The following is a 17520-nucleotide window of genomic DNA, read 5'->3' as shown; positions in this document are numbered from 1 at the left end:
GTATACATATATATATCATCGCTGTCATGTAAAAAACACATCTCCATTTTTTTCAATTTTCTCATTTTCAAGTGAATGGTGTTTCCACGTTACAGACATCACATTAACGTGAAAATAAAAAAAAATTAAAAAAATTGGACATAAGTGTTTTTCATAGGACAGTGACGATATACTGTATACATATACATATAAGTATACATATACCTATATATATATATATATATATATATATATATATATATATATACATTGTATACACACGAGAGAGAGAGAGAACATTAACACGATAAATAATCAATTACCGATGAATTTTCTTTAAGCATTTAGGACATAGAATCCCATACTTGCAATTTTATAGCATCAGCTGGGGCATCAGCCTTTCCTGCTCCATCACGACTGTGCCCAGTACACAAAGGAACATTCCATGAAGGCTTGCTTAGTTCGGTGCGAAATGACTTGAACAGAACCCCGTCATCAACCTCATAGAACACCCAAAAGTTCCACCCAGCACAACCGCACACAAACATCTTGCATACTACTGAGTTAGAAGCAGTTCTAACTGTAAAATAAGAGACGGACTTCACTTCCAGTGCGTGTAAGCACAAAGATCAGCAAACAAAAACAAATGAGCGCAGAAAAATCTATTTTTTTCCCCCAATCTAAAAATGTGCAGCGTATTCTATGAATTAAAAAAATAATTATATACTAGATAAAAAGTGTTATTGTCAACAAGTTCCAAATGATGTTAAACAATTTATTAGTGGCACAATGGGAAAACGTACATGATTTCAGCAGCATTAGTGGCCATAGGAGAGTAAATAGAAAACAGTATGACCTCATGCTAATTTAACGTGATATGTTATTTGGTGGTTGGTTGTGACAAATTTTATTTATTTTATTTTTATTTTTTTTAAAGGGAAAATAACATTAGACCCTGAAGGCCTCCGAGTTCATTCAAAAAAATGATTTGCCATTCATTTGGAATGAAGTAGGCCCGCTATTCTACACGGGACGCCAAACAAGCAAGACGAGTTCTTCTTGTCGGATGGAAATGAGTGGCCCAACAACGAAACTGCATCACATCTGTAACCCGAGCAGCACATGCAAAAAAAAAAAAAAAAAAAAAAAAACAGTTTTCTTCCCAATTTAAAGACTTTATTGCATCTTCTTAATGATACAATCTTACATTTCACAGATACTGACCAAACACACACTTGGGAGAAATAGAATCAAGCGTGCACCCATAGTTTTTTTTGTCCATGTTTGATTGGATTTACGATTTGGACTAAGTCAACATCCCTGGTCTGGCATAGACGGTTCAGTTTGATATTGTCTCATTATTAAATTCTGACAACTGTCCAACTTTCACACCTTAGTTACATATTCCAAACAAAAAGCCTTGCATCCGACACGTAATAGGTACACGCAGAGCAATTTTACCAATACAAAAAATAGAAAATGGAAGATAACATAAGATGCTAGCAAACAAGTTTTATAGAAATGTTGAAATGAGTCAATCAAGTTGGAGATTTTTTTTTTTTTTTTTTTTTTTTTAAATCAGTGTTATAAATGCAGACACTTTGACAAAATATAGATGAAATGAGGACTGAGGCAATACAGACTTCAACTACATGAAATCAGCTGGAGCCATAGAAATCGGTTTGCAAACGGTCAATATAAAACAAAAACAAACAGAGTCGTCTTCGGTTTAAGGAGGAGAACGTGACGGCGTTACACCAGCAAGTTGGCCATAAGCAGAGCGGTGATGGTGGCGAGGACCAGCGGCCCGCCCGAGATTCTCGGCGCCCCGTTGCACAGGTCGCTGTTGCAGCACGTCTTGGTCATCTTGTAGATGGTCGCGTTGCTGCCGGAGGGGAAATTCACATCGTGGGTGGCGTTGCACTGGTCCTTCGCGAGGCAGCCCTTCATGGAGACGTCCACGAAGCCAGCTGAGAGGGGCCGACATTTGACTCCGTTAGCGTCAACATGGCAGGAGCAATTTGAGGAATGGAAAGTATGCTTCCTATAGAGCCTTGGGGTACTTCAGAAATGCACCAGAAACTCCAATTTAAATATTCGAGCTCTCAACTGAACTTCAGGTCCCAAAAAAGGCACACAAAAAAAAAATATGGACTACTCCAATCTTAAATCTAAATTGCAGAATCTGGATCAAAACTGGATTCAGAACACTAAATCTTGAAAAATGGCAGATTTGAAAAATAATTTGCTTAGAAATAAATGAAGGCGATAAGACTAATAACTAGTTTAGCTGAATGCCTAAAAAAACAAAACCAGATGTACCAAGTAGACGAACATCTCTCTTATCTGCTTTCAACTACAATGTCAATATTTCTATAGATAAGCATTACACTCAAGTGTTTATTTAGTTCTACAATTACTGATACGTTGGACTGATAACACAAACAATCATTGACTTGTAATCCTTGCTGATCGTAACGCATACCATAACAAGTGCTGCTTATCTCCGCGACTTTTATGACAGCTCGCCTTGTTCAATTAAGTTGGGACATCTGTCGGCATCCCTCCCTGTCACATTCCAGAAACGAGTGAGTGACTGCAATTGCGTCCTCGACAACGAATGCAAATTGTTGAAAAGAATGTCGCCTGCTAGTTACAGTGCGTCGAAACGGCTTACCTGCAATGCCATTGCCTTTGTAGCAATGCTCCCCATTTGCACACGTCACCTTCTTGGTGATGCACAGGTTCCAGAAGCCAATTTTACACTCGTAGCACTGCAGAGCATGGCCTGAGAATGACAAATGAGGCGTATGTAAAAGGAGCTCATTCAAATTTCAGCGTAAACCTAAAAAGAAAAAACATGCATGCTTGTATTTGAACACAAACAGTGCAGCAATACATGTAGACAGACTAAAAATATTCACAGGCATATATTCTTTATCCTCTGCAAAAAAAACTATTACAGCAGTTTACAGATCAGTCTTCGTTAACATCCATATATTATACTGCCCCCTGGTGGCCTAGGCTCACACCAATAGCCATACAATGAATTAACACCAATTAATTCATCATTCTTAGTGGAGGCAATATGGCGTCAGTGCCATGTCGACAGTCAAAAAGTGGATTCATTAACAAGGCAACAGACACAAACTGCCTGTTGAGATAATCGCACATACTGCACGTGATCATTGTGCGGCGTTGGAACGACACGTCATGCGTGCATTATGAAGCCTTAAGCATCGTTACGCTTGACACGTGAACACACGTTCAGTGTACATTACGTTCACAGTAATAAATGCCTTTGAAGCGCGCTCACTGAAGTTCCTGTACACAACTGTATTGAAGTGTACAGTTGACTTAACTACTACTATCCGTATCAACATTCTCAGTTGTGGCAAAAAAAAAAAAAAAAAGAAAAAGTTTTTAACTACTACTATCCGTATCAACATTCTCAGTTGTGGCAAAAAAAATAAATAAAAAAAAGTTTTCCACCATCAAAAATGTGAATAAAAACAGCAAACTAGATTAAATATCTGACTCAGTGGCTTTCAGTAGTGATGACTTCATGCAGGTTTACGTTAAAAAAAAAAAAAATCAGGTGACCCGCCTCAGTTTAGAATCTTTAAAATGCTGACTAACGAGTTTACGTCATCCTTCTATCACCTCTGACTTCTTGCTAAACCAGATGCGTTTGTGCCAAACTCACTGCCCCCGGGAGGCCATTTTGGGTCCGCTATGTCATTTTTGGTCCAGTAAAGCAAATCAAGTGTCTAACTTGTGTTTTTTGCCAAATTAAGTTTCTTTAATTATAATGTTCTCACTTTATACAGCCCGTACCTTATTTCCACACCAATCTTCAGAATATAAACTGAACAGTAGTATTTGGCTGTGACTATTTTCAGTGACTTCTGATTTAAATTTTGAATGTAAATTTGCCCTGGAAAATTAGTCATCGGGAGAACATTGTTCCCTTTAGATCCCTTGTTTGAAAAAAGGATACATGTGACAAATAAAAAAAAAATTTAAAAAAGCTGCAAGGACATCATGGCATATGAGTTATGTCAACACGACAAAACATTGTGATCTGAGTCATGTTACTCGACATGAAGTCTTTTTTTTTTTTTCCAGGCACTTGTTATCCAACAAAAGCTCTAATAAAAAAAAGTTCCTATTTTTTGGGGCGTGTTGATATGCTTTTATTGTCCCGTCAAAAAACTGATTCAGTGGAAAAATGACAACGTAATACACTGTGCACCAATAGCAATGAAATGAACAAATTGCCCAAAAATAACTCATGTAATATGCTACAAGTGAAGGGGTGTAACAAATGGAAATTTGGGACCATAAACATTTTTATAATACCAATAAAATAATACTATAAATATACTTTGGGATTTGCTGACTAATTCTGAAGTATGCCTCTGCAGGAGGACCATCTCAGTGCAAAAAAGCCTCTATAGCACATTATGACAATAAAACTTTTTTTTAATCACGTATTAGCATTATTAGCATGAGAGACTTGCTTTAAACTGGTATTCATTAGGAAAAAATGGCTTTCAGAGCAAACCTTACAGGGGCGGTTCCTTAAAATGCACACCAGGCTTACACTGCTACCTACTGTTGGACTAGTGAACTGTCAGACCTCTAAAATATTGCCCACTAGAGGACGATCATTTTGCAAAAAGCATCAGGTACCTGAAAACTCATAGTTTCAGGTACTGTCACCGTGTCCATATTTCATTATTCTCTTGGAATAGTTCATTGTATGCATGTATGAACATTCCCAGCAGCAAAAAGACAACAAAAAAAAAAATGGGCCAAATTCTCTCCAAGTGAGTTTTGCTTTGTTAAAAAGCTCTGTGTATTTTTCTAGTCAACTGTGGGAAACGGGAAGCGAAGGCAAACAATTACCATAGGTGACCGTAAAGTAAACGCACAATGAGCTGCTGCTACTAAAATAAAAAATAAAAAAAATCTTGTGAGGCCAAGTTCAAATAAAACAATGAAGTAATGAAGTCACGCTGATAACGATCAATCGGCGTTAGCATTTCTGAAAAGTTCCAAGATAAGTATGCACAGACAAGTCAGGTGTGTAATGTAAATAGAAGTAGTTTGCATTCGGATTTGGCGTGCCGTACATGACACTTAATTGTGAGGGGTGTGGTGGAAAACACTTAAAAAAACATTTGGATGTTAAACCTACTACCATAGGTAACGCAAGCTAACATCATAGATCCAATTTGTGTCAATGTGTTAACGTGATTAAAGCAACAATATGTACAGTAATTGTTTGAAATAACAGCTTTAACCTTTTGTTAGCGCACTACCTTGTAGATAAGGGGGAAAAAATAAATAAATAAATAAATTTAAAAAATAAAAAATAAACGATCGTTACCATGACAACCATTTTAATTTAGTGAGCCTGCCTGAACACCATGTGTTTTAACTAGCATTACAGCTAACTACTGTTCAGTTTTGCTAGTCACATATTGTTTTTGGAACAGAGGTTTTCTTCTAAATGTGATTGTCTATCCAGTGAAATCGTTATGAAATATAGAATTTTTTGGCCACCACATTTTTAGGGGGGACTTATTCTCCATTTGGTTTTAAATTAAATGGCAATAAAATGATTACATTGGTGCCATCTTGTGGCAAGATGGTGTCAAGACATTTGACTTGCTGCCACGCAAGACGTCAGTGTACCTTGCAAGACCTCAGTTTAGTGAGCATTAGTCATGCTTTGCTTTTTCCTTTGGGCGATTTGTGTCTTTTTGGTGACACTTTCAGACCATAATAGTTCCTCTATCATACACACATGGAGGAAAAATGTCAGTGTGTTAAAGAACAGGATAGTCGGAAGAACAATATGTTGTTCTTTGTCATTGGCGAAAATCAAGTTTTGTCTCATCTGCCTAAAGGTTCAACATTGTATCAATTGTAGCAATTTTGGTTCTCTACAAGTAAAATAACACTATACCTAAACACAGTGAAACATGAAGGCTGCTGTGATTATCAGTGTCACGAAACCTGTTCTCAGCCACGGGTCTTGGGTGCTCCAACAGGAAAATGTCCCAAAAGACACCCAAGAACAAATTGGAATACTGAACTCTAAAATGGCCTTTGACTCCTGATCTGTGGAAGCAGCTCTAACTATGCAGTCAATACCTGAGATGGGGTCTCAAGAAACCCAGTTTGAAAATGTAACTAGAGGGCCAGATGTAGTTCTGTTTTTATCTAGAATCTGATGCAGCAGGAAACATTTCAGTGGCTTGTGACATGTTGACAGGAAACTAAATCAACCGGCCATCTACTGGAAAACTACTACATTCCCCGTGTGTGTGCCCACGGCAGTGACCACGGTGGTAGGGCAACAGCCTTCGCGAGCAATTATCTACATTGGTGAATCATTTTCAGTCGCAAACGGCTATTTAAGTGGCGTGTTATTGGAGCTAAAGGTTAAACAAAGAACCTGAAAGCACAAAAGGCGTCCAGGATGGGAATGGGGGGTGGGGGGGTAGGATCGCTTTGGGTTAGGGTGTGGCCTGAAACAGGATACAAATAAAGCTGGGGGGGGGGGGGGGGGGGGGGAGAACAATGTCACCAAAAACACAATAGGCAAAGAACAAATGTTACTTGTGTTGTGCTGCAAATCCTCTGTGGAAATGGAATTTGAGACATGGGCCTCAACTGTTATGAGGTGAGGAATTTCTCATGAGATGGTCTGACAAGTTGGGACGTGATCCAGTCTTTCAAAATTGCCTCGGAAAAGCTCCATGTTGCCTCACCCTAATGTGTGATAAATGGCCTTAAGGCAAAGCCTGCCATGCGCACACAGAAGTGCCGCTACTTGTTCTACTGTGAACACCTGCTAACTCGTCCTTGCGCTGTTGTTGGCTTGTTTGGAGCGGCAATTATAGGCTAGCAAAATAAAAATAGATTACAATAAAATACTACACAAACAGTCAATCAGAAACCGTTTCGGAGGGGCGTCGATATGATTTTAGCTTTTGTATAGCAAATTAGGAAGTGCCCTAAAGTTGACAGTTACCGGACACAAACAACTGATTGTGTTGAGCGTTTGTATATCGTCTAGCCCGTTGAGTGTTTGTGTAACACTTGGCCCAAGTCATTCGAATCAATAAAAAAAAAGAGTTTACTACTGTAATGTAGTTACCAACTAAGCTAACTGTAGAACTCGGACTCGCACCCAAAATCCGCATCCACTATCCGTTTACCGTTTACCGTTTAAACAGCGAATCATGAACCACTTCAAATGGGTAACTACTAATAGTACTTTTGCCGAAAGACATCCAATTTGATAATAATGGTAAATGGAGTACACTTATAGGGATCTATCTACACCATATGTTGTGAAGAGCGCTTCAACAATCCTCAAATTTACTTTTTGAAAACAATATCGGAGTGTTAACATACAGAAATGTTTTCCTTTTTAGTTTAAAATAACTTACTTAAACCTCCAGTATTACTTATCGTACACTGGCTAACGGCAGAACCAAGGGTGCTTTTTTTGCTTTTGGTAAAGTTTAAAAGCGGAAGTCAACCCAAACACATTTTTTAAAAGAATATGTTCCCAGCAGGCCCACTAATTATAACACGGCATTCTGATTAATTTTGCGTTTGTGGAATATAGGTAAAGCAGCAAAATGCACTCTTTTAGCCATCTCTGGGTGCGGCCATTTTGTCTTCTGTCGACTGAAAATGACAACACAAGGACCAATCACGGCTGACCTGTTTTCTGAATCTGAGCCGTGATCGGTCGTTGTGAGCAGTTGTGATGTCATTTTCAGTCGACAGAAGACAAAATGGCCGCCCCAGAGATGGCTAAAAACGAGTGGATTAACACCTATTCCACAAACGCAATATTTATTGGAATGCCCTGTTTCAGCAAGTCTCATGTCTTCTTCTTCACTAGACTTTGAATAGCCCAGCAGATTGGACGCCTTGTGGCACTATGTTTCCATCACAAGTGACTTTAAATTTAAACTAGACCAAACGTTGTTATGCAAGTGGTATGCTTTGATATTCATCAAATACACTACACACACTATAAAAGCAGTTAATGTGCATATTTTGCACATGTAGGGTCACTTAAATGCTTAACATCGCTTAATGTTAAATTAACTTGCTTGTACCCCCTAATTATTTAATTTATTTAATTAATATTAATTACACTGACTATTGTCAGAGTAGGATATTGTTGCCATTTGAAGAGAAAATGGCCTGTAGTATTCCTATGAATGCTGTACGAAATTTCATGGCAACAGCTTTGCGAAAGAAAAAAAAAAAATCACTTCAAGTGATTGTCCAATGGTGTGACCAATTAGCATGTGTTGCGGTTTTTATCGCATTTGGAAAAAGCCAAAACTCAACCGAAAAAAAATAATAATACAGGGGGAGGAAAATATGACAGTGACATTTAATTTCCTGTCATAGACTTGCCAGTTTGTATGTTTCACTTTGTAAACAAAGTGTAGCTTTTATTTTAAGGTGTGCCTCTGGTCAGAATGTCCAATTTGTCCCTCTTTCGGGGCCCCGGCCCCACCCTCCCCTATGAGTGTGCACACGCCCAGGGAAACACACGCACACAAATTTCCAGCACGGATCACACCCACTGCACTACAAAAAGATTAAATAAAGTTACTCCTAGAGTACTAAATTTTCACGTTTTTGTTTTTAAATTCCGATTTATTTATTTATTTTGCCAAAAAGGCGCTTATGGAAATTACACAATTGCTTCATAGTATAATCGGGGGAAAAAAGGAAACGTGCCTGCGGGAAATATAGTCGCAGGTTGTACTGTGAACTGAACGTCAGGCACACACAACCAAATGTCACATAGAAAGTCTTTAAAAAGGAAGCATTTTTTGTGAAGGCGTACACATGTGAACAAAGGTTTTTTAAAAATAAAATACCAAATTTGAAGTTCTTACCGAGGGCAAAGCATACTCCCACGGCGAAAAGCTGGAGAACAATTCGGTTCATGTTGATTGACAAGACGTCGAGTAGCTGTCAACCTGCGTGCACACAGACCGTTAGAATCAAACTTTTTTTTTTTCCACCATCGCCTCATTTATAATATTCCACCCCCTCATCAGAGCGTCACCGTTATCCAATGAGAGGAGGTCTTCTGTGCAAAGCAAAGCAGTTTGTTCCTCCTCCCAGAACAAACTCTTCCAATCCACCTGCGATTGCGTGACGTCACAGTGGTAAACGGGATCGTGGAGACGTTTAGTCAAAAACACTGCACGACAAATGGATGGAAACGGCCAAATATTATTATTATTATTTTTTAATCCGTGAATATACAAATCCGCGAGTCTGAGGGGGGGTCCACTGTATTGAACTTATTCACCCAACTTTATCAGCAATATACCGCCATCTTTTCCACTACTCAAAAACACTGGAGTGAGCTAACTGGAGCCTGTCTGTCAAGAAAAATATATTTTCTGTCATGTTAATCGTTAACGAGTCACTTTGAAAACTTCTGCGTGGGGCGTAGACTGCGGTAATGTGACTGCCTGGCCGGGTTGATTGTTGAAATGGAACTAACCATTACACATCGGATTGGTGACAATCATGCGACACAATCAAGTCCCTGACAAACCAAAATGCACCACGCAAGGTATACTTGTACATCAAAATACAAGTAATCAGTGGAATGTAGTACAATTTATGTAAAAATTACTTCAAGTAACAGAGTAAATGTAATTTGTTGCTTTCCACCTCTGCAAGTTTGTCTTCTCTGGCCTAGACAAAGAAAGAGGAGTCAATAAGTTCATGGGAATCACCAAGGAGGTTCACTTCAAAGTGGCTAGTTGCCATTGTGATATGAATTAATATTTTTTAAAACCTGACATACTGTTTATTTGGGGCAAAACACAAAATATAGAAATAAAAATTAAATAATAATCCTTTTGGTGATTCAGAATTTCTACAAACTGAGGCTGTTCCATGTCAAATTTGAACTGTTTACTAAAATGGACTCAAGCTTTACTAGTGTGAATAAAAAAATACGAGTTAAGTTGAATCTTTGCGATGAACTTGTGACAAACCAGACAACAATCCCAACGCTTCATGCTTAGTCAGTCGGTGCAGTCAGCTTGTATCACGTATCAACACAGGCGGGGTCAGTGATGTTTTTAGCCCAAACAATAGCGTTATCGAGATCCTGCTATGTACAATGACATCCCAACACAACAACAGCACCCCTTGCTCAGCCTGATTCAATTAACAGACCGGTCAACACCTAAACAAACGCACTCTACAGAAGACTTTCGGACAAAAATGTGGGGCAGATCATGAAATTATAAACCATGTAAAAAAAAATCCATCCGTTGGGTCACATGTAAGCTCGAGCCTATCCCAGGTGACTTTTCGAAAGCAGCAAGGTACACCTATGACAGGTTGCCAGTTGAGTCATATTTTTGTGAGTTAATGTACACACTTCAAAACGTTCTTCTGTCTACATTTAGAACATGGACCAGTTGTCATAAGCGGCACAGGAAAGTTTTATTTCATAAAATGTTCTACTTGGCAACTGTGCCCAAGCTAGCATGTTTGAGTTCAACTGTTACAAAAAAAATTAAAAACAAATAAACATCTGGGTTACATGACATAATCGGTGATGTAAAGAAACGTACCTATCCCCATGTGCGTAAGATGAAGCTCAAATATCATTTGACTAATGTGATTGAACTGAAGGGCCGAAGTAACTATAATCGTTACATAAGCACCTGATGAACAGGTACAGTATGTGTTTACTCCCTGAAGGTAAAAAAAAAATGCCTTGATGTACAATGCATCTTGATGGCCATGTGTTCCATGCTTTAGTTACCACATTGCTGAGAAGAAGCAATGTGGTACTTTGAAAACAAATCCTAGCTGTTGTCATAGCAACTAAAACACCATCTTACGTCATACCAACTAAAACCATCTTACAACTTCTATGTTCAACAATATGGATGCAATGGGATTGAACCACCCTGTTGCTTCCCACACACGAGCAGTTACAGTGGCACTTCGATTCGCGATTTAACGACAGAAAATAGTGTCCAGTTCACTGAATACGCCCCTTTTGTACAGTAGTTGTCAAATTTTTTTCCAGAATTATATATATTGTATTCTTTATCCTCTACAAAGAACAACATGAACGCAGCCAGGCAAGAAAGCAAGCGTGAAGTAGGAGGCGGCCTTTATACTGCCCTCTGGTGGCCAAGGTACGCACACCAGAATGTGCATTGAAACAAACGCGAGTGTGACAAAAACGGTTTAATTCTTTAGTTATATTTAATTGTGACATCACCGCGTGTGTGTTTTCATCAAGTATAATACATTTGAACAGAATCATAAATCTGAATCTGTTGTGCTCAGCAGTTTCGGGCCTAGACAAGTTAGGATTCAATCTCAAGCCGCAGAAGAGACTTTGGGTAATAAGTCATGAGCAAGCCTCATCTTGCCTGACTATGTTTGTCTTCCAAGTGTGTGTCACACCCTATAAAGAACACAAAAAAATGTAGTTAATGACTGACAAGCAGAGTCTAGGCCGAAACAATGGTAATGGGGGTCCTTCAAATTTGTTCGTCCACATGACATTCTCACACCCTTTTACGTTGTGCGTGAATTTGGGAAACTACTGTATTTGGTATCCTCCGATGTTATGTAACAACCTCTTTTTGAATTAATATGCTAAGAATGAGGCTGCTCACACCAGTAAAATGCCTCACTTTGTCTATGTTACTTGGAAATAGGGCGTGAGGGCGTAACGGAGCTAAAATAAATTCTTATTCCATCAGACAGTGATAATAAGTGACGTAGAGATTCCTGCTTGGTCAAAATCCAAATTGACTCACTTTTCCTTTTCACCGCAGTTATCAGTACTTTGGTATCTTTTTCGATGACTACTCCCTACATTTGGTGTTGTACCAAGTTATCAAAAAAATAAAGGTCCACTAGTTGAAACTCGGCATTCTGATTAATTTTGTGTTTGTGGAATATAAATTAAGCAGCAAAATGCACTCGTTTTTAGCCATCTCTAGGGGCGGCCATTTTGTCTTGACGACTGAAAATGATATCACAACTGCTCATGACGACCAATCACGGCTGACCCGAGCGGCTGTGATGTCATTTTTCAGTCGACAGAAGACAAAATGGCAGCCCCGCAGAGATGGCTAAAAACGAGATGATTAACACTTATTCCACAAACGCAATCTTTATCAGTATGCCCCATTTCAACTGGTGGTCTTGCATAGAGCATATTCTTGAAAAAAATGTTTGCGTTGACTTCTCCTTTAAATGAGGACACTAGCTAGAGCACTGTACACTTAATTAAGAAGTAGGGGCAAAACATATGAAAAGAATCAACCTTTATTGAGATTTCACAATCCGGTTCACCCTTCCCAAGTAGCACAGAGAAAAAAACAAACAGGAGTTCAAGTGTAGACACATAAATACAAATTCATTTGTGTGTAGTTAAACTTTAAAAAGTTCCAACTCAACAGAGAAAGGAAGAGCGCCGAGGAGAAAACAAGGTGCGTCTGCCTCAATGTTTTAGAAAGAAAATGAAAATGGCAGCTGGTGGTCTTGGCTATTGCTAAGCCTAAAAACAAATCATGACTTGCAGCAGTGAAATCAGTGCTGTGCTGCAGTGTCTTTAACATCCTCTTTTTTTGGCTGGGTAGGGCGGTGGGGAACAGCTTATGTTTTGATTGTGATGAAGATGTTGAAAAACACTTGTTTTTGTTTGATATTAAGCTAACATCCAGATGGCTAGCTTAGCCTAGCATAGAGACCGGAAACCAGCAGGGAAAAGCGAGAGCACCTGGGTTGTTTGTTACAATAGGACATATTTAAAATCACTCTGCACTATTTGTGTCAGCTGGTTTCCAAGTTATGCTAACTGGTATCTTAATTCATACAAACCAAAAAGTCAATGCGAAGTATGAAAATAATGAGGGTGGGAGGCTTGGAAAAATTGACATTTTACAGACAGCTAGCTTTGTTTCTATTATGTCTTCACTCACAGTAGAAGCACACTATGTATTTATCTATATCTTTAGGCAGATTTTTTTTGTTTTGTTTTGACACCACAACAGCAAACTGTATGAACCAGCAATATGGTAAAAATAAATCAGTCACTGTACTGTTTAAATTGCTGGCAGCCATGTTTTTTTTTTTTTTTTTTTTGGAGAAGCTGCAGATCATCAGTGATTCTACTAGACTGTGCCAACACTGACGTCTTTTTAAATTTTGTGGGAAATGGACTTGTTTTTGATACATCAGTTTGGTAAGTGAGAGTACCAAATACACACGAGTCACAAAAAGTTAAGGATATTGTGCTTTCGGGTGAAATTTTAGGATAAACCTAAAATGGACTTTAACTTTCACAGGTGAACTGCGGTAATGAATGAATAATGAATTTTGATTTGTGCAAAAAGTATTGTAACATTGAACAGTCTGACGTGCATTCAAAAGGTTACAGAATGTGAAATAAAGCTCACCTGTAAAATGTATAGTGCATTTTGAATTCATCCTGAATTTCCACCCAAAAGCCTATTATCCCGAGCTTTTTGGGAGTAGCGTTTGTGTGTCTTCACGGAAGGGGGCAAGGGGGTGGATACACATTGATGTGATGAAGACTATGGCTGTGCATTCGCGTCTCAATCACCGTCACAAACATTATAATTATTATTATTACATGTTGCTTTCATTTGCTCTAATCTAAACCCCAAAATAATACAGTCTTCAGAGTCGGGAGGGGCCACTTGTGGAGCTTTTGTAAAACAGGTGACCCTTCGCCTTTTTTGTCAATATTCTTTGTTGTCTCGTTCTCTCTTGACAGGTCGGCTAGCGGATGGCTTTGACGGGGCTCTTGAAGCTGGAGGCTGCTTGCAGCTGCAGCTGGTAGGCCATTGGGTGGATCTTGAACCCGTACAGCCTAGAGAGAGGGGAGGGATGGGGCGACAAATATCCTTGAGTAGAGGACAAGGCGTTGGTTTATGTTTGCCAAGTAACATGACTAAAATGCGCTGGACAAAAGCTTCAAACAATGCTGACAAGACGCAACAAAAACATTAAGGCTGAAATTGATGGGGCGCTCCAAACTGTGAAGTGCATTGTCTATTTGCTCTCGGGAGGGGGCGTGGCTTCCTTTCATGATGGGATTCTTATGTTTGACATCTCTCTGCTCCAAATTGACAAGACAACGACATCATTTGGGTGTCGGGACAGCAATAAACTTGGGACAAAATGGGATAAATGATGTTAGCTTAGCTTAATGCAACTAGTGTTCAGTATTTCAAAATACCAATAAACATAAAAATACTTACAGGTGTAATTCATGGCTACAACCATCAGACTTGAACCCAATGGATTTCTTCTTTTGGGGTGTTGTCAAAGATCAAGTATATTCAAGAAAATCATGCACTGTTGATGACGTGTAAATTTATAAGAGAAGCATGCCAATAAATTGATAACTTTAAAAGCTCTGTGTCTAAGTGGGCTTCAGTGTAGAAACTAACAAAAAGGATTGCGTAAATGCCAAAAGCCAGCAATTTATGTGCATAAGATTAGTGAATGGTTGTTTGTTATTGTAACTGTGACTTAATAATGCTCTTGTTTTTTTCGTAATACCGTTTTCCTGCACTCCCTGTATTTACGGCCAAAGAGTTTTTCATACAGATATATGAAATAAGACTGCAATTATGACTTTACGGTGCTTAACCCATTAAGGACTAAAGCGCCTGTCTCAAGAGCTCTCCAAAACCGTCGGTCGCCTTTGGAATTACCCTTGAAAACCTGAAGTTTTCCCCGAAATTCAACACTTACAAAATGATTAATATCCGTCTGCAGCAGACAGAAACATAATTCTAAAAGAATTAAAGAGCTTAGCTGCCTTTACTTATCGGAGCTCCCGGCGATCGACGGCGTCCGCCATTAGCCTACCTACGACTCGAAAAAATTCCACAACATCCTCCGCGGTCTCGCGACACCGTCACGTGTATATTCTGATGCATTAAATTGGCTAAGAGACTGAGAATTGGATTAAAAAAAGACACAGACGTATCCGCTCTCCGGGCTTTAAATTTAGAATGACGCAAAAGCGCTCCCGGCTCTAGTGGTAAGAAACGCGGTTATGCGCTGCCGTCCTTAATGGGTTAAGCGAACATACTCCGCCTGTTCATTTATTTTTTTACTTTATTTACATGATGTATTTACTACTTATAACAGCAGGTAAACTGCGTTGAGGCTAAGTCACTCGACTGACCTTGGGACAAACTGATTGGCAGGTCTCTTGGGCCTGTTCTCGGGGTGAACCATGAACAGCATGTGGGGGAACCCGGTGCCAAAGTAGGCTCCGTCCGTGTGGTGGTGCCTGGAGGATTTAGGTGTGTAGACATCCATGCATTTAGGGCAGTACAGCTTCACCATGGCCTCTCCTGGGATGTCTGAGAGGCCTGTGGAGGATGCCAGACAATGACAAGCATACATTTAACCAGATGCATTCTACAACATGACATGGTCTGGCGGCTATTAAAATAATTCCTGACAAGTTTGAAATTCTAGCATTTCAGCCCTAATTATATTACACTCAATCATTTATTTTGTTTACTCACCAATGGGAAGCATAGTCTGATTCTCGCAATAGACACGAGGACAGTAGCCAAAGTCACCCTGTTGGTACTTCTCCAACTAAAACAAAGGAAGTGAACAGAATCAGCATTATGACCAAGTCGGCGTCATTACACAGCAAAAAGTCCTGAAAATTTACCAACGTCAAATATGGTAAAAAGATCTTATGAAAGCCATTATCAAAATCCATTTGGCTTCTCTCCCCCTTCCTCACAGGTTATGTTTACTCAGAGCTGTCATCCCACATGCTTTCAATAGAGCTCCATCTCATTGAGGAGGACACTATGGAACAATGGCGTCAGTTGCGGATTTCGCCGACGTAGCCCGGGCACCTACCATCTGCGCAATGCCTCGGTTGGTGAGGATGTAGCGTGCGTGGATGAGGCCATACAGCATCTCAGCCGCCTGCTCGATCAGGTCGCTCTGGTTGGGATTGTCTTCCAGCTCCTCATCTAAGGACATATTGCAATGGCGTGGCCTAAACTGTACTTGCAAAATACACTATATGTGGTTATACTTGTATTTGGGTGCAATGAAGGTTACAAGTGAATGTTTATTTCACACAATAATAAGGACCTAAGCAAATGTGAGGATAGAGTAAGAATAAAATGTTAGAGTAAAACGCATTAAGTAGGCACCTGGTTCAAGGTCCAGAATCATGTCTAGAGCCTGGCGGTAGTGGGGCACTTGCTCGTTGAGGCCCGTCAAGTTAAACTTGTCCTGGATATAGTCTTCATCCACCTGCCAAACAAATGCCAACACTGATCATTTGGTCAGAACATAACTGAGACATATTTGTGGTCTAGTGAGACTCAATTCCAGCAATGTTTCAAATGTTTAGCTTCCTTCTGTAAATGTTATATCAGCAACCCGAGATTAAAATGTCAATAGCGGATAAGAAATAATTCCAAGAGCCCACAAAAATCTTATAAAATCAAGTGTAATAAGCTATGGCAAATATTTTGTATTTAAAAGGACAATGTAGCTCAGTTTAGAATGGCACTCTCAGATTTTAATGCCACTGTTTTATCAACTTACTTACTTACTTACTTTTATTTAACAATTAATAACACATGTACATTATTCTTGCTGTAGGTTTCAGAGTTGTAGAACTGCACTGCTAAAGCCCCCCCCAAAAACAACAAAATCACTTATTACCTCGCAGAAAAATTCATTCCCCCTTAATCCACAAAACCAGGAGATCCATGACACTTCTTCTGAACTGCTCATCTCCGAAGACCTTCAAATGAAAGCATTTGATACGCATTAATAATGTGTACAAATTTATAGGTGTATATAGAAACGAAGCAACACAAATTTGACTTAATTAAAAACCGGTTAAATGTTAATTCATTTTGAAATGCTGACGAGCTCAGGCTTGATGCTAGGCTAACTAACAAGTTACAGCTATGTTTTAGCCACTATAATAAACAACTCGCTATCGTAAGCAAGAAGAACATACTCTTAGATTCAGTGAAAATTGAGTTTAGCGTTCACTCTAAAATTATAACAGTTCTACACTGCGGTCTTAAGTTTATATAGCCAGCGTTAGCTCGTCATGCTAATACGAACTAGCTCAATCAATATGGCGCATCGTTGCAGTCATCGGAAGAGCTTTAGTCATTTCCGTTAATGTGTGCGAGTACGTTTTTTAACTTCTCTGGGCAGATATGTAACTAGTTGTGTAAGCTTACCCAGTTTTGTACTTTTTTATGCAGCTGAAAAATGCGACAGATCAAAACAACGTAGCAAGCTATCGGGTTTAAATAAAATGGACACCAGCTCCTAGCTCAGGAGGTTCTTCCTCTACTTCCGGCGCAGATTGAGCACTCCTGCCACATGATGGCGAGTTTGAGTACTACAATTTTGGTTTTAAGTAACGTAATCCTATCT

At 39.3% G+C, this 17520-nt stretch overlaps 2 protein-coding genes across 2 annotated transcripts; both read right to left on the bottom strand.

Annotated features, from left to right (window-relative positions):
• Positions 1–1133: 1133 nt before the first annotated feature.
• On the bottom strand, positions 1134–9095 carry LOC147132479 (sperm acrosome membrane-associated protein 4-like). Its single transcript, XM_086015263.1, has 3 exons — positions 8931–9095; positions 2657–2767; positions 1134–1949 (listed from the first exon to the last, which is right to left on the bottom strand). The coding sequence occupies exons 1-3, from the start codon at positions 8980–8982 to the stop codon at positions 1732–1734; spliced, it is 381 nt and encodes a 126-aa protein (XP_085871389.1). The 5' UTR covers positions 8983–9095; the 3' UTR covers positions 1134–1731.
• Positions 9096–12345: 3250 nt separating this feature from the next.
• Positions 12346–17481, bottom strand: csnk2b (casein kinase 2, beta polypeptide). The gene is made up of 7 exons (XM_086013891.1): positions 17322–17481; positions 16786–16867; positions 16266–16368; positions 15964–16079; positions 15612–15687; positions 15263–15452; positions 12346–13933 (listed from the first exon to the last, which is right to left on the bottom strand). Exons 2-7 carry the CDS (start codon positions 16855–16857, stop codon positions 13843–13845), a joined length of 648 nt encoding a protein of 215 aa, XP_085870017.1. The 5' UTR covers positions 16858–16867; positions 17322–17481; the 3' UTR covers positions 12346–13842.
• Positions 17482–17520: the final 39 nt, after the last annotated feature.

The sequence above is a fragment of the Filicampus tigris genome, chromosome 18 (assembly GCF_054856515.1).
Source record: "Filicampus tigris isolate MCC_2025a chromosome 18, RoL_Ftig_1.0, whole genome shotgun sequence".
Classification (NCBI taxonomy): Eukaryota; Metazoa; Chordata; class Actinopteri; order Syngnathiformes; family Syngnathidae; genus Filicampus; species Filicampus tigris.
This window is presented reverse-complemented; position numbering and strand designations above follow the sequence as displayed.